At 37.3% G+C, this 26473-nt stretch overlaps 1 protein-coding gene and 1 long non-coding RNA gene across 2 annotated transcripts in view; one reads left to right on the top strand and one right to left on the bottom strand.

Moving 5' to 3' along the window:
• LOC137394234 (uncharacterized) lies at positions 1 to 24353 on the top strand. Its single transcript, XM_068080955.1, has 6 exons — positions 1 to 138; positions 8772 to 8890; positions 10406 to 10789; positions 13146 to 13391; positions 19176 to 19449; positions 24042 to 24353. Exons 2-6 carry the CDS (start codon positions 8836 to 8838, stop codon positions 24286 to 24288), a joined length of 1206 nt encoding a protein of 401 aa, XP_067937056.1. The 5' UTR covers positions 1 to 138; positions 8772 to 8835; the 3' UTR covers positions 24289 to 24353.
• LOC137394235 (uncharacterized) overlaps positions 22379 to 26473 on the bottom strand; it is an 18585-nt gene continuing 14490 nt past the window's right edge. Inside the window, exons 2-4 of the long non-coding RNA XR_010978326.1 lie at positions 25646 to 25817; positions 23570 to 23655; positions 22379 to 22864 (exon numbers count right to left, since the gene is read on the bottom strand). This is a non-coding gene — a long non-coding RNA (uncharacterized lncRNA). The remainder of the gene's footprint in view (positions 22865 to 23569; positions 23656 to 25645; positions 25818 to 26473) is intronic.

Raw genomic sequence — 26473 nt, 5'->3', positions numbered from 1 at the left:
TGCCCGCTCGGCTGTGTGGGTTGTCAGAATATCTGCTAGCACCTCTTCACTGCACTGGCACGCATTTACTCGTGTTGAGCTCACAGACTTTTTTGATAAGACACCAAGTCAAAATTCAGCTATAACTTCCACGAAAGGGTAAGACTAGATTTGATAATAAGGTCAAGAGTGTCTGGCAGTTAGCAGTAATAATTTGGAAGCTTGTTTATTTTGTCGAATTGATTCCCTGTGTTATCTGAGTTAAATTACTGAACAATGGTGTCTCAACGAGACAAAATGGCCTTTCTGTTATTGAAGTGCTAAAAATGACAAAAAGGTAGTTGGTTTCTTAGTGAAGCCATAGATTTTGACCATCTCTACAAAAAGCGTTTTTCTCCAATCTGATGTTCATTCATAACGGAAGTGTGTTTTAATCAATGTCCTTTTTTAAAGCGTTTCATGGCATTAGTTACCATGCTTAATAACACAGTTAATAGGACGCGAGTGGCCATGGCGTGAGTTGTCTCCTGATGATTGTAAGGTGTTTGATTATTAGATAGTATAGTACACTTCATAGGCACACGCTGTGGCCAGTGATTTGGACTTAACAATGAGTTAATGCCATCAAGTATGTTTATTCACAAAGGCATTTATTCATTGCGTCTGGTCAAGCTGGGGGTTAATGATGGGGTTCCTACCCTCTTCTGCAGGTGTCTGTCATCTAACTGTGCCCATAGCAGGCTTATGCTGATTGTGATTCACGCTGGTATTCATAGTGTTATATCATTGACAACAATGTGTTGATTCATTTTATTGTTTTGGTTGGGCAAGTACCCTGATAAGTAAGGTAAACATTGTAGATTTAAAATCATATTTCTCAATTATGTTTCCACACATATTCGCTTTTGCAGTTATTGCAAAATCACATTTGGTATTACTTAACCAGTCTATAGTTCGTCAATTACTTTGATTTTACGTAACTTTTGTTATTAATTGCACCAGACCGGTTTGTCTCATATGAAATGTGTAGTAAGTGGTCGCAGTCTTTATGACTGTGTACAAGCATTTTTGATTCATTGGAGTGAAGTTTATTTTAATAATGACAATAATTTTAGTTTCAAGGGTACACCCAGATTTTAGTTTGCTATGGTACATCAGAACAAAGTTATTCGGTTTCCATTTTTACACATTCTTTTCTATTAAAGACTATCTAATTAATACAAAAGAGTAGAGTAACTAGCCAGGCCCATGTCTCAAGCTACTCAACGTAGTGTTCAAGGCAGGTAATTTTTTGACTGATCAACTGTTTATTGTCAGCGGATAACTGATGATTTAGTAGTCTTGTGGCTAGGATCTTGGGTTGTCTGGTATGTGGCATGTCTTCTGCTTTTGGTAAATCTAATCCCCGTATCGTTCCGGCTTCTGTCTAACACGGGATGAATGATGGTTTGGCTCTTCCGTAGTGATAGGATTTACCACTGCCTGGTGGGACATCGCTAGGTATCCGGGGTCCAGGTCCGTATTTAACTCACCGGGGCTTTCTAGGTGGGAGGGGTTTATGTTCTCTCTGCCTATGCTTTGGCGGTGTGCTGCAGGAAGTTTGGAGTTCAAACCCTTGTGCAAGTTTTTGTGCAAGTTTTCATTTTCGGTATTGGCCTGCGAAGTTGCCTTTTTCATTTTGTCGAGCTTATCAGCTGGACTCATTTGGAAAGGGAACTCCAAGAATTCTTCATCAGTTTGTCGGCAGGTTCTTTGTGAGCGCCGAGCCCTCTTGGCCTCTTTCATATTTGGCCCTTTTTGAGGCTCAAGCGTTGCCGGAGCATGGCCAGGACGTTCTGGACAGGCCTGATTGGGTTTCAACCTGGCCTCGTGTTGAGTCGAGGTTTGGCCCTGTCTTTCCACCACATAGGTGTGATTGGGCCAGGCGGTTATGACTTGGTAGGGCCCACCAACTTAGCTTGTAGCTTAGCTTTTACGCTCTTTCGCCGCCGCCTGTTTACCAACCACACCCAATCACCCAAGTGTGAAGAGCGGTGGCTCTTTTTGGTCTGCCTGCCTAGTCTCTATCTGCGCCTCCCTGAGGGCTTCATGTGCTTCCTTCAGCCTCTGCTGCCTCTGCAGCACGTAGTCGCTGGTGGATTGCATTTCCGTTGGAGGAGGTGACATTCTAACTGGTCAGGCAGACGCAACTCCATGCCAAACATCATGAAGTTAGCCGTCTCCACTGTCACTGTGTGGGTGGTGCCTTGATACCCTCGCATGAGCTGAGGCAGAAGCTCATCCCATTCCTCCTGGCCTCGCTCCAACGACATGGCTCCTGACCTTGCTCCAACGACAGCCTGGGTGACAGAGTCACCCAGGTTTTGCTTGTTCCTCTCTACAATCCCATTTGCCTGGGAATGGTAGAGAGTAGTCCGTGTCTTGTTCACCTTCCAGAGCTGGCAAAGCTCTTCCATCAGTTGGCTCTCAAATTGAGCGCCTTGGTTTGTATTGATTTTCTCTGGAAGCCCAAGGTAGCAGAAAACTCTTTCATCGAGGGCACTAGTCACTACTGGAGCCGTGGTCTCCGGAATGGCAATGGCATCTTGCCACCAGGTAAAGTGATCCAAGCGCACTAAGATCCAATTATTGCCCTTCGGAGTGGTGGGGAGAGGGCCTACCAGGTCGATGGCAACCTTCTGCCAGGGTCGGCTAGCATGTGACCACTGCCAGCTTTCTGCAGGCTTAGTCCCTCTGTGCTTTGTGGCCTGGCACACCTAACAGCTTCATACTAACTTGTGGACAGAGGCTGTCAGTCCGAGTCAACACCATGTAAGCTGGAGGCAGCTTACCGTTCTTCCCACCACGGAGTGGGTCATGACTTTTGTCTGCCAGGTAACTGGCTCTTCATAGCCGGGGGCACCCAGCACACCACTGGGTTTGACCATGAAAAGTCACTTTGGCTTCCAGCATGCCATCCTGCCTGATTCTCAGGGATTCCTTTCTATGCAGAACCCTGAGCTCCAGGCCCCAACTCAAAATGTTTTCGAAGGCTCCGAAGTACTCGGTACATTATGGCTATGGAACTCTTGCCTTCGCTCTGCAACCGAGCCAACTGGTTAGTTAGCCGAGCCGATGCCTTGGGTACCAGAGTAGCCTTGACCAACCTCAGGCTAGCTCGCACTCCGTGAGGCAAAGTGTTGGCCCGTATAGCTGGGCATCTCACGCGAGGTCCTGGCAACCTCTGTCCACCTCTTACGTTGTTACTGGTGGCGACTAGTAGTGCCTCGGGTCATCACCCGCTCAATGTCAGGGAATTCCAGATGGCCTCAACCGGTCCCGGGTTGACCTTGGCTGTCTCAGTAGAAACAGGGGGTCGTTCTCTTTGACTGGCCCCCTCGCCTGTGGGCCTGGTGATTCCTGACAGAGCATGGTTTTCTCAAATCACTTTAGCTTCCTGGTCTTCTTGGTCCAACTCTAGCCAAGTTGGGCCCCAATCACATCTGTGTTGTCGTGCTTTAATCTTGCATGGCGTTCTAGCATGTATTTGAACTCGGCTAGCACCTCTAGCCAACGTGCCACCTGGTAGCAGGGCTCCTTCTATGAGAGGCATGGTTCACGCAAAGCTGAAACTCTTGTCTGTATAAGTACGGGCAGAGGTGTTTTACCGCTTTGACCACTGCCAACAGCTCTCTGCGTGTTACCCAGTAATTTCGCTCCAAAGAAGTGTGTTTTGCTATAGTAAGCAATCACTCGTTTTTGGTTGCTTCACTGCTGAGACAGCACAGCTCCCATGTCGCACTCGCTGGCATCCGTGTCCAGGATATAGGCATTCCCCGGATCCAGATACCCCAGCATGGGGGCTGTGTTGAGGCTGTGGCGCAGAGTGTCAAATGCTGCCTGCTCTTTACCTGTCCATCGCCAGGGCTCTTCCTTCCCCGCCAGTCGGTGGGGAAGGCTTCGCAATAGTGACAAACCCGGGATGTACTGCCGGTAGTACTTGACAGTACCCAAGAAATCTTGCAGTTATTTAACTCCAACTACCTTCATTTTGACTGGGTCCATGGCAACCCCTTCGCTACTTACTATGTGGTCCAGGTACCGCACTTGAGACTGTAGCAGCTCACACTTTGTCGGTTTGAGTGTGAGGCCGGCTTTCCGTAGCTGCTGGAACGCTTCCTCCAGCCACTGGAGGTAAGTCTTAAAATCAGGTGCAATAACAATCACATCATCAAAGTACAACAGTAATGTCTGCAAGTGGAGCCCATTCAACGCTCTCTCCATCAATCGCTGAAAGGCGGCTGGGGCGGCAGTCAGTCCAAAAGGAAGGACTCTCCATTTCCACAATCCTGAGAACAGTCCAGTATCCGCTGACAAGATTGAGAGTACTGAAATATTGGTTTCCAGCCAAAGCATCCAGACTTTGGTCTATCATGGGAGGGAAATAGGCGTCTTGTTCTGTTATTGCATTAAGCCTCCGGTAATCCACGCAAAACCACTGTTTCCATCCTTCTTCGTCACTAACACAATAGGCGAGCTCCACTCTCCTCCAGCCAGCTTCATCAACCCTATGGCCAACAGGTCCTGTACCTGTCTCTCGGCCTCCACTTCCTTTTCCGGCCCTTGGTGGTGAGAGGGTTGACGGATAGGTCGGGTCACGTCTTTCACATGTATGAAGTGCTCCACGAGCAATGTTCTACCCATATTGTTCTCTTCAGGGCTAAACACTTATCTATACTTGGTCAGTAGGGTAGTCAGCTTCCTAACCTGCTACGCGTTCTGGCACACGGGTCTGGCAGCCTGGTACAGTTCTTGGAGATGCTAGGAGAACTGTGGCTCTGCCTCGACTCGAGTGATCAGCACGGCAATGCCTCCCTCGAGGAGAGGGGCGCCGGCTGTATTCCCCTGTCATCCAGCCTATGACCAAAGTGATATTGGAAAAAAGAAAGGGTACTGCTGGTTGAGAAATGCAATATTAGCAGTCAACTAGAACTGCAGTTTAATAGGATAACTGCAATGGTAGCTGCAATGGTAGCTGCAATGGTAGTTGTAATGTACTGGGTGTTATTATGTACAACAAACAGCAATAATGAAAGGAAAATATTATATGTTTATATCTCTCCTGCAATAGAGGAAATGCAATATTAGAAGTGAAATGACTATCTGCTGTGTAATATACACAGTTTGAAAGTTGGTTATGTTGAATGTAGAATGGTTTTCATAGCGATCTGTAACAGAAAGCGAGCATCAGCATTCACACGTTTGGGTGTTTTTTGCAAACTGGAGCAAAATAAAAAATGTTTCCGTCATAAAAGGGCATTGTAGTTCGGCCCTAGCATGTACATAAGATGTAAAGAATTTTGGCTAACGTTCTAAATAATTTAATGAAACCTTCAGTAATTGGACAAAAAAACATAGGCTGATAAACTGTATACCACAACTTCGTACCTGTAAATTGGTCTACACCTCAAACGGTCTACGTTTATTACAAAAACTTTCGGATAAATAAATTCGAATGATTATTCTTATAGTTAAATCTTATAATAGTTTTATAAAATTGAATAATTATTCTTATAGTTAAATATTTTTGCGAAAAGAATATTAGAAACCTTCGGCAATTGGAAATTGCCATAGACTAGTGAAATGTGCACGTTTTTCTCGTGAAATACGCATGACTTAATAATTCTACTCTCGGTCGCACGGCTTTATCGGCATTTTGTTGGCCAGTCTTAATTTTGATTAAAAAAGGCTTGTCAGGATATAATAGCAATTTTAGGCCAAATTAATCAGTCTAGTTATGAATTATCCGATCAGAAGGGTAAGGTTTAGGATATTGTCTACAAATTTCAAAGACTTGGTAACATATTTAAATAGGTTTATATGTATTTTGTATCGTTATTATACTTAAACGACTCCATTGAAAAATGGTTAAATTTGTTGATGAGATTTTGGTACAAGGGTTTGCGACAGTGTAGATGAAAAATTTTCGTGAGTTGTGTGCACATATGGATTTATCATAAATCTCCCAAACAATCGCATCGCTCGTGTTTGGTCGTGAGATTATCTTAGTGTTGCAGCTTTTTTCATTCGATATTTTACAGAGATCATGACTATTTCTGTCCATTTTTCTGGCTCGAGACTGCTGATAAAACCTGGTATTTGATTGATATTACACAAAAGCACTATTGAAACTTTAATCTAGTGCGTTATCTGCTGCTGTTACTGCAATAAAATTTTGCGCTGATAGTTAATCTTTAAAAGAGCAACAAACCATGTCACACCAAACTATCGAAAAGTCTTAAATAATACTTAATGTTTCATCATTATTTTTCAACCAACGGTTTGAACCCTGTTGCACCAGTGAGATCTTATTCAGGAAAAACTTATTTGAATCTTTGTTTTTCAAAGATGGACGGTTCAAGCATTGCATTCTTACTCATTTTGGTCTCTGTTCAATCATTCCGGTATTTCGATCATATTTATAACTTGATGGAAAAGAACATCACACTGTTAAACATAGTAAAAAATTAATGAATCAACAAACAGAAACTGACTTTTCAAATGGTTTATCAACCATCTCCTTCCAAAATTTCGATGTAATTTAGCAATTGCTGTCAGCGACATGGGCAATCATTGGTTGAAGATATCTGTCTCCGTTGATGATTAATGTGTCACTTAGCAGTTGCTGATATGATTAGCCACTGCTGTCTATTGGCACCTTTTGTACATAAGCAAAAATGAAGATCAAAAGAATCCCAAAAAACAAATCTATCAAGTTGATGGTCTTATAGAAAATAGGTATATATTACTGTCGTGATACAAAGAGTGCAAACATGAAGTTAGGTATGCGGACTTTCCTGTCATTTAATATGATAAAGGCAGTCAATTGCTAATAGTAATCAGGTGAATAATTGTATTGTATTCAATTTTAGCTCAAAAAGTGTATTATGAATTAATTAGATAGGTCATCTTTGATCTTGAAAATCCAATATGAATTGGTTTCAGTGCTCAATGTTTTGAAAATTTTGGGTGAATCTGTCAACTCTGATCCGTGATCAGAGTTTTCGTATAGTACTGAGGCGAGTCTTTATTAAGATATTCAGCAACGAAAGAGTTGAGAGTTTGTTGATGCTAAATCAAAACTTTGACATGCATATGGTGTACTTCATTTACACCATATATTGCTTGTGTATTTGTCGAGATAGTTGGAACCTTCTTGTATGTTCATACTTGCTGTGCTACCCGGCGCTGCCCGGGTAATAAAAAAGTCTTTGGTCAGATAATTGATTTGTATTTAACATATAACGACATTTGTCATTCTAACTTTCAAACTACATATCATGAGGAAAGTGTTTTGTGTAATTTAAATAAATTAACGAAGAAAATAAAAACAACTGTAAAGATTTACAAACTTTGTCAAACAACTTTTAAACTTCCTATCATGTGAAAAATGTTTCGGATGGGTCAAAAAAAATCAAACAATTATAAAAAGGTTTAGATGTAAATGTGAAATAATTAGCAAGTAATAGCAAAATCAAGTCGGTTTTGCTACGATTACAATAAAAAATGATTCTGTAATGATACAATTAATACGAACTGAGAAAACAAAATAATAATCCTGAATATGTTGAATTAATAATAAAAAATCTTGCATAGTAGAAGTGTGTGCGTGTGCGTGCGTGTGACTGTGTGTACAAAAAAGATTACTGTACCACCAGAAACTATCCATCAAAATTTTCAATACGACGATACTGGTACCTCTCGATACCAGTATAAAGGTAAAAATGAGATATCGTACTGTTTTTGACTGACCGAACAGAAAGATAATGTTGAGGGTTTTTTCACAGAGACAATATAATTGCCTGCGCAAAATAAATTGGCCTTGACCCCAGATATAGTTATTAAACCTCACGAAAAATATTTCTTATCAGGGACATCGTAACACATGGCCGCATTGGTAAAATAATCATCGTGCGCTATAGCTATAGCCAGAATGACAGACAGATCCACATACATAATTTGAAAAATATATAGAGGCAAACTCAGATAACTCAAACTTCACGGAATCGAGCGAAAGTGTTCGAGTTATCAGAGCGTTCAAGTTATCAGAGCACTGTCACAAGTGCATGTATTTATTAATAGATAAATGTACATATACAAACTATATATAAATCAAATGCATAGATGGCTTGTTGCAAATTAAAAGGCTCTCATGTAAAGTTTTACAAATTCTTATCAGAAAGTATAGATATTTTTCTGTTACTTGAGATTTGTTTGTTGTTTTAGGTGATGTGACTGCCAGGCTGTTTTCAGATTAAAATTGACAAAACTTGAACGGTGTTGAAACGCTCAGAAAAAAGAGATCTTTTTTCTTTTGAGCGTTTTAACCAAGATCAATTTTGCCGATTTTTTAAAAAGTTTATCCAGAGGTTACCTCACTTTTCCTTGCTTTTGAAGGGCCATTGCAAAGCGGATGATAGTAAAATTTGATTTTTTGCAAACCTTCAAAAAATTCGTTTACGAAAATATTTGGCCGATGATGGTAATAACAACGCCTAAGTTGATGTCTATCTCTATGGCTTGCAATAAAGTGATACTCTAAAGTGCTAACAACCGTCTCGGTAGCCGTTCGGCAAAAAAATGTTTGAGTTAATGATGTTAAGGTCGAGTTATCTAAAGCAATTTATCATTGCGTGGGAACGGACCAAACAAATCCGTTTGAGTTAACCATGTGTTCGAGTTATCCGAAGGTGAGTGGTCCGAGTTTGACTGTATATAGATTAGGCTTATCACTTATTCCTATTGTTTTGTAGAAGTTCAGTCATTTGAATTCTGGAGTGAAAAGACGTAATCAGGCTTTAAAAATACACTGCTAGGATGCATTGGACTATGCTACTGTTGCTTGTATCTGCAACACGATTTTTGTCATCTGGTAAGTGAAGTTTATATTTATAGTTGTGTTTTGCTATGTATATTTTTGTGCTCTGCTATGTATATTTTAAAGGATTGAAGTAGCAGTGGTAGGGTAACATGTCTCGTCATGCTGTAGTCTGTGGACCACAATGCAGGAATTGCTATATTGAATATTGCCTCCGCATTTATACAGCTCAAGCCAGCAAATAGGAAGCAGGCTAAAATTAACAGGTTACGGGTATACAGTCAAACCTTGACCAAATTAAAATCAAAACTATGACAGATATTTGATATATGTAGCTGGACTTTGCAAAATCTAAATTAATTAACAACAGTAATTAATTTAATATTTGCTGGTGTTTTGAAATCGTCATATGTCATATATCATATCCTATTCCTATAATTCCTATATGCTAATTAATCTGATCAAATGCTATCACAATTTATATGTGCCAATTTCAAATATTTGGTTTTACCGAATATTTAATTGTCTCCATTCAAAATTACTTGGTAGCAAAAGAGTTAATTATATTGGTAACTATTCTTGTTATGTTATATTTTTATTAATAAAGTTAAGTTAATAAATGTTCAAGTTGTAGTTGTTACAATCAAGTTAGCATAATTTTATGCCTTTTATTGTCAATCAAAGTGACGCGTGTATAATCTGGACTCCTTAGTTTAGTAAAAAAAATTTGCCTTTCAGAATCGGCTTTTATGCAAAGGTACAGCAGTTGTATCTTGGCCACATGTGTTACAATAGGCAGAAATAAGTATTAAGGTATGGCCACGCGTGCCAATTTTTTTGTTGGTTCTGACTGAAATTACGAAATGAATGAATGAAAATCACGGAATTATTCGGCCGAAAGTCACAGAATTGCTAGAGTTGGGCATGCAAACCGAAATTGTCAACGAAATGCTTTTAATTGAATAAAGAAATTATTAGCGAGCACGATTCTATCAGCTTTTGCGATTTATTTAGTCCGAAACACATAACGCGACATGCAAAAAAAATACTAACGCGATTTGTAAGAAATTTGATGCAACCGACTTGATTGCACTAAAAATGGCAAGTCTTTATACAACAAAACTTTTGCGGCTAACAAATTGTTATTATTGAAAGAGACGCAATTTGTAGCCATGATGTCCAAACAATAAATAACCAACAATAGCGAAATAGAAGCAGTCGCATCGTATGTTCTATGTTGAATTGCACTGGCACTTCGATTGTATGTCGTAATACGTGTCTTAGACTAATAAAACCAATTGCAAGAGCTGCTAGAATCGCGCTTGCTAATAATTTGTTTAACCAACTGGAAGCGTTTCATCTATGATTTCGGTGTGTAGTCACAGCTCTGACGATTCTGTGAATTTTGGGCGAATAATTCTGTGTTTTTTATGCATTTTGTGATTTTGGTCAAAATCAAGAAAAAATCGGCCCGTGTGGCTGCACCTTTATGGTAAAATGCAGTTTTAAAAGTTGTATAATGGCAAACAGTGATAAGTAGCATAACCATGATGATATTTTGTTTTATAGCCCTGATAGACCAGCCGCCGACTATCAATAAACTAGGATTTTTAGCCAGCGAGCCTGGTTCAAATCTCCCATTTAGAATTCTACAAGAGCCTCAAGACTTTGTAGTAACTGGAAAAGTCTCTGATAATCCTATGGAATACAGCAGACTTATGTGTGAAGCTAGCAATGCTTTCATTGTGCAATGGGAGTATCGTAAAACATCCAACCTTTTATGGAACACGACGCTGCCTATGGTTACCGAGTCTAATGTTCCCTCCAACGGGGGCACAGTGATTACTCATATCATTTCTGCACGTGGTTCAGAGGTGACGGGCTATTATCGATGTATAGCTACATACCTATCGTATAAAACCACTTCACCGACGATCCGACTCGTTATCCCATGTAAGTACCTTACTTTCCTTTGAGGTTTTCGTTACTTCCCTTCAAGGTTTTTCCTAACTTTCCTTCAAGGTTTTTTTTTGTTTTTCCTAAAAGGTTTTGTCAGTTTAATCATAAAATCTCCCGGTAGTCAAATCACCTCAAACAACAAACAAAATCACAAACGATAGAAAATTATCGATACCTTCTAGTAAAATCTTTAAATTTGGCGGTAGCGACTCTTGTAAAGGGAACTGGCAGCTCAAAAAGTTGTTGCATTACCAGTAACACATATCACTACCCATTAGGATGTAAATAATATTTCTGTGTAATATCTGCCAAACACTAGGCTTTATCTGCATTTTCAAGTAGAAATTTGGATAGGAAGATATTTGCTAATGTTGACAGGAAACAGCTGTGACTCGATATAATTATCTTAAAACTGCTCGGTTTTTCAGTCGGATTCTCTAAAAATTGTCTGTGCAAGTTGTCATTCATACAAGCATTGGTTGGTAAGTTTTGAAAATATGGTTTTTTGGAATAGCTAATTTCGACAGACAATTGTTTTAATTTCCATTTTGTATAAAAGACGAGTATAGTGCTAGCCCGATGCGTACGATGAGACCAGACAAAAGCTGATTGGTGTAATTAAATACCCATGACTCAGACACTAAAGAGGAATATAGAAATGCAATAGACCTTCAGTTTGTCGTAGACCTTTAAATAAATATACGTGAGGAACCTGATACCCGTCTCTACCAGTTTATATCTATTGTTTATAATTAACCTACAAGGATCTTATAGCCTGCATTGCAATTTGTTGGAGCTTCAAAGCTTTTTATTTCATTTTAAATTTGAAAGCATATTTTCATTTTATAACTTTATTTAACAAGGCTGCATAAAAACTCATTGCACTCATCAATGTTTGCTACAGTTTTCAGTCAAAACTAGCTTTTTATGTGCAATAAAACTGGAGTTATGAGCGTCCATTGTATTCTGAGATCAGATCACCGCAATCATGCTATTAAATGATAGGCTATAAATCTGTGAGTTTAAAGTTTTACAATAATAGTTTGTCAAATGCTATAAATATATATTTAAGAACAAGTGATATAAACAAACCATAATTATAATTCATGCAGCAACAAAAATTAGCATTTTAAAATAAATATTAATATTTTTAAAACAAAAATATTCGAATCGTTTGCTCGGCCATGTGCATTCTGATTGTTGCTTCTGGTTAGAATCATTTCATGTTCTTCTGACTGTTCAATACTAATACTATTCAATACCTTCCATAATTTCTTCTCATCTCAACCTATCTTCTGTGCAGCTGAGCTAGTCAATATTTGTGCCAAACAACGTTTTTAACAAAACCAAACTTTTACGCAATGCCCTTTTGATTAAAAACTTCTAGGGCAAATACATGAACAGAAACCGTGTGTAACCAAAATAGCCTCAAAAATTTCTAGCACATTTTCCATCGTAGATGCAAACTTTTTCCCACATACATCAAAGTATCAAGACCGCGTGAAAAAAGGAACTCTTAGCCTGAGACAGTCATTAATTATTTTTATGGTGTTGAAATCAAAGTTTTTAACGAAAAAACATAAAAACTTGGAGTTGGAAAACGGACTTGGATACAAACATAAACAACAACAAAATTAATTATTATCGATGTACTCGAGCCATTATTAGCTCAATTTTGTGGAGACTTTTCTACCGATCACTCACTATTATGGATTCTTATAGATTAAGAATGTCAAATAGTATCGGTCAAATAGAAGTGGCGTTCAAATAGAAGCGGCGTTCAAATAGAATTGGCGTTTAATTTAAGGGTGGCGATCTATTTTTCAACCCTTCTACCATAGTGGCGCTCAAATGAAGGTGGTGTTCAAATAAAGGTGGCATTCAAATACAGGTTTTACGGTATTTTGTCTCTTGCTATTGCATTGGCTAGTCTGCCAGTAGACAAAAATTCAGACATTTATTGGCATCCGCTGACAATATCTTCTCCTTACGTCACAGGAAAGAACCCAAAAACTAGTTTTCTGTTTTACTAACATCAAATTCATTGATGGAAAAGGAAATATCAAGAATATATTGTTATAAATGTAATCTATTGTTATAAATAAATGTAATCTTAAGATACTGCCAGTTAATCTTTAAATTGCTATAACGTTAGAAATGAGGCAAAGTTCATCTCAAAATGGTCTACTTGCCAACCAGTTTATAGTTTGTTTATTTTATACTTATTCTTACAAGTTTTCTTAATTAATCGATCTATCGTATTTAATTTATTGTAAGAATGTCTAGTATTTCAAAAACTTTCATTCATAAATTTTCATTTCATAAAATAGTTTGTTTGCATGCTTTGCAGACATTGTCCAGAAATCTACCAATTTTGTCTACTCTGCTAAAGTACCTAACAATCCAACCCAGAACCAGCCTTTTGTTCTGCCCTGTTTCAAAGATATTGATGAGCAGCTTGTGCCCAAAGATGCGGCCAAGTTTACCAATCTTTTGGTTTCGTGGACTAGACGTGAAGGCAACGTAGCATATGCATTTCCCGATGAGTTTAATGGAGCAGTCGATAAAGGTCGATTTAGTGTCGACCCTAATACAGGTATGTTAATATGTAGAAATTTACAATTATTCACGATGCTATAACACGCATGCAATAGCTCCTTAAAAGATTTACTGAGTCATGTCTCTAAATAAAATTATTTCAATTATCTCTTCCGCTTGCCAATGACTTGCCATATCAGCTTGTTTGGAAACTATATAATTTCATCCGTTCCCTCTTTCTCATCGTACAATGCAGTTCAAACCGTAGGATGGACAAACATGTTTATTTGTGTTCATTTTAAGATCAAAAAAAGTTTGTTTGCATTTCCGTGACGAGTTCAGTTTTAATATTATATTAAATAGTATAATATTAAAAATGATAATATAATCGTTATCTAATAATTATACTAGATAGCGATTATATTTTAAACTTTTAAATATAATCATTATCTCATTTACTGATTGATTCCACATAAAAATTCCACATAAACTGCAAAATTGCAGTTTGATGTGAGAGGTGTGCTCTATATACAATACTAGCTGTGTTACCCGGCATTGTTCAGCCCGGGTATTAAAATCAGCTTACAAACGATGAGAGGTAATGAAAGTTGCTTGCCACTTGCTATTAGCTTGGCACATTGCCAATAGATAATTTGAGTAAGCTTACTAACAAGAGCTACCGCTTCTCAGGACATTCCGCCATCACATTACGTCGTGACGGAGAGTGGTAGCTTATTTGCTCCCATATAGAGATGAATACATCAAGCTCGTGTGGCTGAATTGGCAAGGCGTCGGGCAGGTGAACCGAAGGGTTCGAGATCAAATCTTCTGTGATATAGAATATTAATTGTAAGATTTTAATAGCTATAGCTGAAACTACACACATACAACCAACTTTGAGAAATATATATATATCGACTAGTGGTACTAACCGGCGTTGCCTGGGTAATAAAAAATCTTTGGACAGAAAATCTGTTTGTGTTTAACATATAACAACATTTGCCTTTCTAACTTTCAAACTACATATCATGAGAAAAGTGTTCTCTGTGCAGGTTAAATAACTTAGAAGAAATTAAAAACGACTGTAAAGGTTAGCAAACTTTGTCAAACAACTGTAACTTTCCAACTTCACATCATGAGGAAAATATTTTGTGCAGGTCAAATAAATTTAAAAAAAATAAACAAACTATAAAAGGGTTTAAATGTAAATGTGAAATAATTAGCAAGCAATGGCTAATTTAAGTCGGTTTTGTTACGATTACAATAAAAGATGTTATGGTAATGATACAATTGATACGAACTGAGAAAACAAAATAAAACTCTTGAATATGTTGAATTGGTAATAACAATTCGTGCATAGAAGTGTGTGTATAAAAAGGTTACTGTTCTACCAGAAGCTATCCATCAAAATTTTGATTACGGCGATACTGGTACCTCTCGATACTGGTACAAATGTAAAAATGAGATATCAGACTGTCTTTGTATGACTGAACAAAAAGAGAATGTCGAGGCTTTTCCTACGGAGATAATATAATTGTCAAAGAAAGAATAATTGGCCTTGATTCTAGATATAGTAATTGAATCTTACGAAAAATATTTTTTAACAGGGGCATTGTAACGGGTAAGCGCATTGCTAAAATAATTAGCATCTGTATACAGTATACGGGGTATGATAAGACCATTGAGCAAGATGCTTTATTTGGCTCAGTGGTAGAGAGTTTGGTTATTCAAAACTTGTGAGTTCAAATCCATCGGAACTCGGCAAATATTAATTCCAAAATTTTAATAGTTATAGCTGGATGCACCTACATGTACATACCCAAGACCAACTTTGAAAAAGATATAAATAGATTAACACTTCTCTATTGAGGCTTTTCAACTTGCAGCAATGATAGACGTGCGTAATGATACACAAGTGCTTGGGACTGCGAAGCTTACTTGTGTATAGGTATCTATTAATTTCAGTGTGTGTCTGTTGGTCATTTGTTGTTCTTGTGTCCAGTTTTAGCAACGGTTTTAGGTATGAAGAATCTGAATCGCAGTGGATTTGAACACGGAATCCCCGGGTCTGCAGGTAGAACTTCTATCTGCTAGGCCAGGGGTCGGCAACCTAAGGCTCCGCAGCCACATGCAGCTCTTTCATCCCCTCGCTGCGGCTCCCTCTGACTTTAGACTTTTCCCTTTTTTACCATAATTATGCCAAATAATTCATAAAAATATAGAAGTTTTATCACTAGATTTTGTAATATAATTTAAAAATTGTAATTATGATGATAAATCAAACATTGTCACTTATTATGCGTCATTATTTATGTTATATTATCACAAGATCGTCACGTGGCTTTAATTTTAACATAAAAGTAAAAAAAAAAGTGTACACCCGGATTCGCTCGGAGGGCCAGATCGCTACGAGATACCTTCTGATATTATGTCAGCAAACTGGGTTAAACAATTAGAAATCTAGTAAGGCTGGTCAGCCACTTAGGTCTGCAATATCGTCAACAACACTACCGACAAACAACAACACTTATACAGGTAGCACACCTTATAACAATTTGTGCGCCAATAAAACCGCCAAAATTATTTTATTGTTCTTTGCAAAATTATAATTTTGTTTTCTCAGCAGTTAAATCATTATACATGCCACAACCTTTCCTTTTATGGTGTAAACATGGTATAAAAGCATTAAAAGCTAAACAAAAAAGTTACATGTAGTGATTATTATTTTTTCAATTTAAAATATCAAGGAGGGTTTGTGGTTCCCACTACGTTCTTTCCTGCGGGAAACGGGTCCAAATGGCTCTTTGAATAAAAAATTTTGCCGACCCCTGTACTAGGCGAAGCGGTTACACTGCTATACAGTGAAATACTTGTGGTCATACTAATTACACTGGTTAAAATACACTTGCCTAATGCGTTTGGGAAAATACTATCTGTTACCTATTAGCATGTTTCAACATCATGATTGAGAGATCATTACATGTAACAGAACAATTATTAATCTGATTTCAGACATGGCTCTCAAGATGTAAACTAGCTTATGTTACTAGCATACGTTACTCAATTTCATTGGGGCATTATTTTATTAACTGTGCAACGCCGGGCATTCAGCAGTATGTACCGTAAAACCTTCACTTCAACGCCATGGGACTCTATTGGTCAACCCTTCTCCTATTGTGGTGCTTAAATAGAGGTGATATTCAAATACAGGTTTTACGGTATAATCTATTATTACGGTATTACGGTATATCCAATTATATACAGTGCACCCTCAGGATACGATTACCCTGATATACAATGTTTTCACCTTATGAGGCGGAACATGATGATTTTTTCACCTCACCAAATGAATCCTATTTCACCGTACGAGTTCAACAAAAATTTTCACCAAAGTTCAAATTTAGCAGTTGGCGTACTTATCCCGCACGTCAAATTAACAAAGACGGTAAAATGCTGTTCGCCAAAAACTTTTTCACAACACCTAAAAGAGACATGGTGACCGACATCTCTCAGTTCAGCAATTCTCATGCGTAGAACGGTATTATTTTCCTCTTGAAACTATTTGCAAAGTTGGAGTTGCAATCCCTTTCAACAGAAGATTGAATTTAATCACATTTTGGTCAGACAACTTCTCTTCACCTGCTAATAAAAATCCAATTCGTTATGAAAGCAGCATTGTTCAGGCTTTCTTGCCGAATTAGGTTGAAAGAGGTTTTAATGAGATTGGAAAAATTATATTGAAAATGAAGCAAGAAACTAATAGGTGATAAATTTTAGGGATAAAAAGTTTAAATTCAATAAAATAGTTAGATTCATACTAAAGCTTAGCTTTAAGTGTGTGTTTAGCAAGCTAAATGCCTGCCGTTGCTTGGGTAATAGAGTATTTACCTAATGAATTTGAGTAACTGACCTGGGAAGCTAGACCTTCACTAAAATCTTTACTAACACAACACCAGAGTTTTAGGCCAGATTAACAATTGTTACGAGTAGCGGTCAACAGTGTTAGTTATTAACCCTAAGCAAGCTCTCCAAGCATGAGTATCTTAAACAGTGTATGACTATTTGCTCATGGGGACTTTACCATGTAGCTTAATGGTTAAATTCGTCTTCTCTGGATCTGAAGGTCCTGACATCACATCCGGTTCCATGCAGAATTTTTTTTGCTAGATTTTAATTGCTATAATTGGGCATAGGGTTCCACAAAAAGGCAAACACTGAGGTTTATACATAACATAGTAATAAAATTAACATAGTACAATATAAGCATATACAATGTATAATATATATTATTTTATTGGCAATAATTTCGTCTCAAACATAAGTTTTTTACGCCATACAGAAGTCCCAAAAAGGCAAAAATGACAACAGTTAGCCAATCAAATTAAATAGATTGTTCGACATACAACATTTAAAATACCTTTCTCTGTCAAGAGAACGGATATTAGATGGGAAATTGTTAAAGCAGCTAGCAATAATATTTTTATGCCATCGTCATACACACACCATAGATATCTACATTCTCTTGACCTTACCACACCTTAGCATTTGCCTTTACAATAGTAAAAAAGCTGTATCTGGTCTGCATTAAGGACTAAAACTAAAGGAGGTACCACTGTTTTTTATAGGAATGGAATATTTCGAATGAGGAATAATATAAAAACTTTATGACTTGTTTTTATAGCCATTATGCATATTTCAATTAATTTAAATTGAAGCTTATGTATATTCGCCTCTACTGGTCAGCCAACTAATTCTGCTATCCATTTTTTAAATGCTCCCAGCTGCACACTTTATGCCATTCAAAATTTTTTTTTGTTAATTTGCAAAAATTTGAGAAGTGGACTATTTTTATAGTTCTAATGCAGTCAGAAAAATGAAAATTTTTGCTTGTACTGTTTTTGTAATATTAAAAAAAAACTTAAAAGTAGTAGGAATCTTGGCTAGCTTCTGAAGTAGTACTTTTCCAGTTTCCATGTTGTGTACCAACAAATCAAATCATGTGGTTTGTTTTTTCTGGTTAGCTAGTTGTGCGGTCTTAAATAACGAAGCCCCATTCATAATGAGGTAAATAATGAGGCCCAGTTTATACCGAGGAATAGGTTGTTACATCGCTTTCAGTGTGCGCTGAAAAGTCCTATTGGATTTATTCCTGAGTCAATTGAAGAGTCATAGCCATATCGTTCAAAGCCATGTTGTTCACACATGACGGAAATCGGCACAAAAGACAACTCACACGTTTATGGTTAGGTGTAAGAACAGACGAAAAATTTGAGGAGCGTTTTAACCATTTGTAGGCGTCTTAACCTTGACCATGGTTTGTCGATTTTAATCTTGAAGCATCCTGCCAGTCAGATCACCTCAAAAACCAAAAACAATTGCAATGGATAGAAAAATACCGATATTTTCATGATTAAATATGGGGCTCTCATTATACAAATCGAATTTGAGAGCCTTTACTGATTTGATTTCATCACCGATTTGACACGTTACGCTATATGAAATTTCTTACGTAATGCGAAACAAAAATTTACAGAAATTCTTTACGTTAATTAAGCGGGAAATACGTATCAGGGGTCAGGTTATAGGAGCATGTGCTATTAGTTGAAAATTTTAAACTTCAACGAAAATGTTTGGAACACAGCAAGCTATCAGCTATCGTATCCTGCAAACATTAATTATCTATGACTAACTCAATCTAGAGTCCGTAGTCCTTACGTCACTAGTAAGCATTTATCTACTGTCAACAGACCCCTGCTGACTCAGTTGCTAATGTCACTTCTGCACATGCTAATGCGACCTCTACATGACCTTTCATTTAATGAATATCCATGATGGATTTTAGGGGCTCTCCACTATGGATATGTATTAAATACTGACAGCCTTCCTGCTAACACGAGTGAAGGAATAGGACGACTTCAATGCGAGGCTTACTTGGACCAGCAAGGGAAATACGTCGTTGGCAACTATGCGGAGATGAGGATTTTGTCAAGCACAAGCCCATTGGACGATGTTGATGTCTCCTATCCGCCATACACTATCAAGAATGGCAAAATGGTTGCAGAGGAGGTTTGCACAAGCAACAAACTTTGTCGGATTGTTACAACATTCACTGGAGCGTAAGTGTTAATGCAGAGTCATAATTAAACCAAACACGGTAATTGTAGACCTGGCCACACACCGATGAAATGCGTCGCCAACATGTATTATAAATACCGTAAAACCTTTATTTGAATGTCCTGGCGCTCTATTTTTCAACCCTTTTCCTATAATAGTGCTGGTCAAATAGAAGTGGCTTTCAAATAGAGGCTGGCGTTGTATTTTGCAAATAGTTCTTCAGAATTTTTGGAAGATGAATTGAAACCTCTTACAGGTGAAGTGGACATAGCTTATATTTTGCACTCTTCTTCGGCGGAGTGATATTAACCCTTTTGGATGCAATAAATCTGATAACTTATTTTGCTAAGTTACCTCCAATTTGTAAATCTCTAAATAAATATGCATTGATAAGCTGTAAAATATCTCTAACAGTTAATATCTATGGCTTGCAATTAACCCGCGATAATATAATATCATGCGACCTACTTTGCAATTTGTTTTAGCTTTCAATTTTTTTATTTCATTCTAAATTTGAAAGCATATTTTTATTTCATAATTATATTTAAAGGTTGACTTGCAACAAAATTCACATTACAGTTATTTGGTATCAAAAGATTCACCATGTTTTACTCTGCTGTGTTGTAGGTGCAAAAGCAGCAAAATATGTGAAAATGTGATTAAGGCTCTTAAAAGCTCAAAAACGAACAGTTAATCGCCGACATCACGAAACGGCTGTAGATCGAAATCAGTTTATTTCTCTGACGTAGTCATTACATTTGGTTATTGTTTTGTCACGTGATGTTGTCACGTAAATTTAAAGGCCAATAAAAGGCTCAATATAAAATTTCTCGTAGCACTAATTTATGACAAACACTTCGGGTTTTACCGAAAACCCTGTATCAAATATAGACACTAGCTAGTTTACAGTTTGGAATCGGCTTGGTCTAATCGTCTAGTCGTAATCTAATCATGTGACCCATACTTCCTGCCAAACAGCGCGAATAATTTCTGCAGCATTTTCGACTATCACAGGTGACCAACAGGATCGTCATGTTTATCGGAAGATAACATGCACTCTTTCGAGCTACGATTAAATAATTAAACAAATTTTTACGGTAGGTTTTGAAATATCAGTGCTTAAAATGACAGCATTACAACGATGGTGAGATAAACACGTAAAAACAATAGACACGGTTTTATTGAATGCGTGAAGCATATTTGTGAAAATCTTTCGACGAATGAGGTTGCGTAAAAGTGTAAACAGACGCCATCTTGTACAACTACGTCCCATTTGAGCCGTTTTGGAAAGAGATTCTAATCCTCGGCGGTCTCGTGATGACTGCGATTAACTGTTAGTTTTTGAGCTTTTAAGAGCTTGTAATCACATTTCCGCATATTTGGCATCTACAACACAACGGAGTGAATCTTTTGATATGAAATAACTGTAATGTGAATTTTGTTGCAAGCCAATCTTTAACAATTTTGCATAAAAGCTCATTGCAGTCATCGATACTACAGTTTGCAGCCCAAACTAGCTTTTTATGTGCAATAGAAAATGAGTTATAAGCGTCGATCCACTGTAGGCTGAGTCAAGATGATCGCAATGATGCTATAAAATAATATGCTATAAATCTGCAACTTAGAAGTTACATAATGATAATCAATCAAATGCTACAAATATACGTTCAAGAACAAGTGACTTAAACAAGCCTTTTAAATAATACATCCAGAAACAAATATCAAAAAATATTTGAAACACAAATACTTGCATCGTTTGTTTGATCAGTCTGCGTTCTGATTGTCGCTTCGTTTGAAACTGTTTCATGTTTTGACTGTTTAATATCCACAGTGTCTTCTGACCTCAACTCTTCTACATTGCTGAACTAGTCGATATTCACGTCCAAACATTTTGTTAGCAGAGCAAAACTTTATTTAGAATATACTTCACGCGTGTAAAGAGAAGCTGTGTGTAATCTTGCACATGCGTTTTAAGCAAAAGTTTTAGCCTACAGATTACTGTAGTACAGATTCCATCATGATTGCTAATCATGATGGAAATCAGATACATATTACAATGTATCAGATTCCATCAGGATACATGATTGTAATATGCATAATCAACAATAAACAATAAGCCTTTGGGCAGCTATTTGCATTCGTATTTGTCTTCTGACGTCAACTCTTCTACATTGCTGAACTAGTTAACATTTGCGTCCAAACATTTTTTTAGCAGAGCAAAACACTGTCATTACACATTGTCATTTAGGGTACACTTCGCGCATACAAAGAGAAACTGTATACGTAATGCTGTACATGCGTAATGTTATACATGCGTCCTAAGCAGAAGTTTTAGCCTTAAGGTACAGATTCCATCGTGATTGCTAAACCATTTTTCACATTTGTCAAAGTATCAAACCGCGTTAAACAAAGAACTATTAGCCTGAAACAGTTAATGATTATTTCTATGGCGTTGCATTGAAACTTTTAACGAAAAAACCGTAAGGCTTTGGAGTTGGATACGATCATTGATACAAACAGAAACAACAAGATAATGAACTGTTATTGATGTAAGTGAGTAGTATTTAGTAGTGCTATAGTAGTACTATTTTATTTATATTTACTATTTAGTACTATAAGCACTATTTTGTAGACACTTATCTTGCTATTATTAGTTTGGAAAGAATAAGAATGTCAAATACATGTAGTGGCGGTCAAATAGAAGTGGTGTTCAATTTAAGGGTGGCGTTCAAATACAGGTTTTCGGTACTTACTGTGGACACACACACTGATGCTACGAATTGATGCGTCATTTTGGCCAATAGATTTACCAATGAAGATTCGCTTCAGTTTTGTGACAACCATGACATAGGTTTAACAGTATGCTACATTCCTTGGGTATCGTCAGGATAGTTACATTGTAATATGCATAATCAATAATAAGCTTTTGGATAGCTTTTTGTATTTTTATATTTTGATGAAAGAAAAAAATGATAGGCATTAACGACAGAAGTAATCAAGTACAACAATACTTCAAAGTCATAACGTATGTTAGATTAATCTCTAGAAAAAAAAATGTTTATAAGGATTGAATTATAAAAATTATTGGAATTTTTTGAAAACAGTTATAAGTTACACCAATAGCTTTTGTTTATTTGTTACAAGTAAGAAAGATTCATACAAAGAGTCACCTGTGTGGAGTTGTGTTGTCATTACCGTTCAGCCAATCTTGGACCCAATGAGTAAATGCATAAATGAATACAAGGTTGTAATATGTAACTATTTCAGCCAATAACTGTAGCATCAGTTCTATCTCTACTGGAGTAGACCAACATGTTCGTTTTGAACTGACGAGTCGACATCGGCGTTGCTGATACATCAGAAACACTTTGGCTGCGCAAAGGACTCTTTTCATCTGTGTGTAGCCAGGTCTCATGACTGTAAATAGATTGATAAGTCCACTCAGTTAGCAGATGATAAGAAATGAACTGTGGAATACGTTAAAAATGGAATAGCTTGATTGGCATTTTCTTGCTCGTTATTCGTCAGTGCCACTTTTATTTCTCACAAGTATGAAACATCTGGTACAATTGCAAATAACAAAACTATCAATTGACTGGTGGATTTTTGCTGTCTCCATCTTACGGGTGACGCCAATTTGCGGATTGACCGCGTCATGAAAACATAGTGTATATGTGAAGAGCTCATTGGTCTTACTTGAACTCTCACTAGAAGCAATTGATTATTCTTGTACTCACATTTTTATAGGACTGACCTTCGACACTGGTGGATGTATTTTGCAATGTTGCATTATACAACTAAAGGCCTCAATTAAAACTATCAAGAACTATTAAAAAATCACAATTACAATCAAATGCAATGAACAAATTTTCTTTGACAATATCTGGAAATATTAACTGTAATACTAAAAATATATGACTGGGAATAATACTGGAAATACTAAACTGTAAAGTAGTGAGCATCTATATTTAATGCGGGCTTTCCGGTAGAACCTGAAGTGTTTGTCATAAACTAGTGCTACGAGACGTTTTATATTGAGCCTTTTATTTCACGCGATAACACCTTGTGTCAATACAATAACCACAATGGTTGAGTACGTCATCGAAATAGATCCCAACTTACGGGGTTTTCGTGATGGCTGCGATTAACTGTTCGTTTGTGAGCTTTTAAGAGCTTGGCTTGTAATCACATTTCCACATATTTTGCACCTACAACACAGCGGAGTAAGAGATGGTGAATGTTTTGATATCAAATAACTGTAATGTGAATTTTGTTGCAAGTCAACCTTAAATCTTAAAACATCCTGGCAGTCAGATCATCTCAAGCATCAAAAGCAATTGCAAATGATAGACAAATATCAATACATTCTAATAAAATTTACTAAAATTTTGTGCCCGTTCAACTTCAAAAATTTTTGAGGCATTTCCGTTTTCTTCCTCATTTCCATGAATTTGTTTGATCATGATGCCAATTATTTTTGCATTTGTTTTTGTGTAGTTTGCCACATCATGTAGGTAGCTTATCGTATATAACTTTACCTAGCTCTATCCAAATGTATTGTTATGAGTAAATGTATTTTTATGTCTAATTGAAGGTATTCCGCAAGAGGCAAGGTTGTGGGAAAAGTTGTGGGAGATACAGGAGCAGTGGTGATAAAGAATGGAAAAGATCGACCCTCAAAAGAAGGAGGGCCGTATTCGGGCTTTGAGTTTATTGCTTTGAATCAAACTGGAGTTGTGCGATATGTAGCAGAGCTTACAGAGTTTGAGACAGATGCACAAGGGAATGAAGTTCCTAAAACTGTTCTTGCTTCGCTCTATATTGATGTAAGATTCATGTAAAAATGTTTCTGCTTCACTCTATAGTGATGTAAGATTGATGAATGATTTACAGGCTATGGGCTATAGCTTTGCAAGTATGTCTTTAGCGTGATGCGGAGCTGTTGTATGTTTACAATAAATTTCTTTGAACCAGCATCAAACGCAAATCTATCTTTGGCGGGTAGCTTAGTGAATACAATAGCTAAAACAACTAATAACTTCCGTCAAGTGGTTGGTGTGTAAAAACAATAAGGTGAATCATTACAACAAGAAATAACAAAATTCAGTAGAAACAGTCAAACCGTACTACATTGACTTTGATAAACAAATACTGTTCCACTCTCTCACCCTCCACTCTCTCTCTCCGTCCCTCCACTCTCTCTCTCCCCGTCCCTCCACTCTCTCTCTCCCCGTCCCTCCACTCTCTCTCTCCCCGTCTCTCCACTCTCTCTCTCTCACCCTCCCTCAACGCCCTCCATTCTCAACCATCTCCCTCTCCAACACCCTTCACCCCTCCTAAAGAGTCACTCACATCAAAATTCAAACTATTGTATCAGAAAGTATAAATATTTTTCTATCATTTGCAATTTGTTCGCCATTTTACATGACCTGACTGCCAGGAAGGATGTTTCACGATTACATGTAGAATCTTTAAAAGTTGATCGCAGTCCAAACGTACAGAAGAAAAAGACGTCACCTAAACTGACGACAATAGTCACATTTCCTGTTTGTCCCTTTCATTATGATATCAGCTATTGCGTTCAAGTTGCAGTGTTACAAGCCCCTATTGTCATACATTACATTCTGTTTTGTAATTTGCGTATGCTCATGATTGATGGAGTATAGACTCAGGTACAGCTCATGATTGATGGAATATAGACTCAGGTACAGCTCATGATTGATGGAATATAGGCTCAGGTACAGCTCATGATTGATGGAATATAGACTCAGGTACAGCTCATGATTGATGGAATATAGACTCAGGTACATTGCTAGAGATGTTTCAAATAGTTTAAAAACCGAGTGGTTAGAAATTGTCACATCGTTTTCCTCTAAATGCTGAGTACCCGATGATGATCACTTATAAACAATATGCGTGAGAATTCACGTCATTTTTGGTGAACTTTGAGTACGTCGTTTACTTCTGGGCATTTTAACTGCGATCAGGTTTTGTCGATTCTAATCTTAAAACATCCCGCCAGTCAAATCGCCTATAACTGAGAAAATCCAAACTAATATAAAAATATCTATACTTTTAAAAGAAACTTTTTAAGATAAAATATTTTAAAATTTGACATGAGTGACCCTTTAACCCACTCTCTCACCAACTCTCTCCACCTTCCCACCTGAACTCCTGTTTCTCTTTCACTAGACTCACCCAAGGCGACGTCTGTAAGTTGTGTTTCCTTGAACTACTTGCCTGTCGGCAGTCTCGTCTGAAAGAGATCTTTGTTAAATCCATCGTCTTCGATGAGCATGAGCAGAGTTATCAAGGATAGGTACATGTAAATGTGGTTGGAGCTCGTCTAGTTGTCTTGCTGGTAGAGCACCTGAAGTAGAAATCCGATGAAAATAAATTGTTTCTCTAAAACTACCAAACTGATAAAGATAGATTTTAGGATTGAACTTTTTAGATAAAAGCGACAAACCTTTTGCAATTTGAGATCTTATTTGAATATAAAAAAATTAGCAAAAACAAATCGGGAATTTCCTATTAGTGCCTGGCAACTGAAGCCTGCATATACCACATGCAAGAGGATACCAGGTAATAAAAATAACGAAAGCTTTGACACCAAATGCAGCCGTAGAGCAATGCTGGGTACATAGACCTGTTAACTGTACTTATAGTTAATAATAGTTAATAGGTATACTATAGTTAATAGGTCTATGGCTGGGTAGCTCAATTTTCCTAAGTTGTCCTGTAATTGTATGGTAACCAAGAAGTGCTATATGACCAGTTCATCAATGGGTACTTGATAACCAAAGAATCACAGCTCTGTTCTGCCTTGTTAACAAATCTCCTATTTTAATTAAATATGGAAATCAACATTTATGGTTGCAAAATAATTAAATATACTTAAAATATGGTTAAAACCAAAACTAATGTAGGGGGTAATTAACAGATGTAGTCAAGCATTACATGGATCCATAGGCTATGATGACATCAGCTCATTTCAGATTCATAGGAACCTAATGAAAGAAAGTC

Source organism: Watersipora subatra, chromosome 4, assembly GCF_963576615.1.
Source record: "Watersipora subatra chromosome 4, tzWatSuba1.1, whole genome shotgun sequence".
In the NCBI taxonomy this organism is placed as follows: domain Eukaryota; kingdom Metazoa; phylum Bryozoa; class Gymnolaemata; order Cheilostomatida; family Watersiporidae; genus Watersipora; species Watersipora subatra.
Note: the sequence above shows the minus strand (reverse complement) of the source record. Positions and strands in the feature narration are given on the sequence as shown.

What these genes read in the sequence shown, in the direction of transcription:
- LOC137394234 (XM_068080955.1), top strand. Translation starts at nt 8,836, where the DNA reads ATGCATTGGACTATGCTACTGTTGCTTGTATCTGCAACACGATTTTTG. An exon ending in GATCCGACTCGTTATCCCAT is followed by an intron (nt 10,790 to 13,145) that starts GTAAGTACCTTA and finishes CATGCTTTGCAG; the next exon opens with ACATTGTCCAGAAATCTACC. An exon ending in GTTACAACATTCACTGGAGC is followed by an intron (nt 19,450 to 24,041) that starts GTAAGTGTTAAT and finishes GTCTAATTGAAG; the next exon opens with GTATTCCGCAAGAGGCAAGG.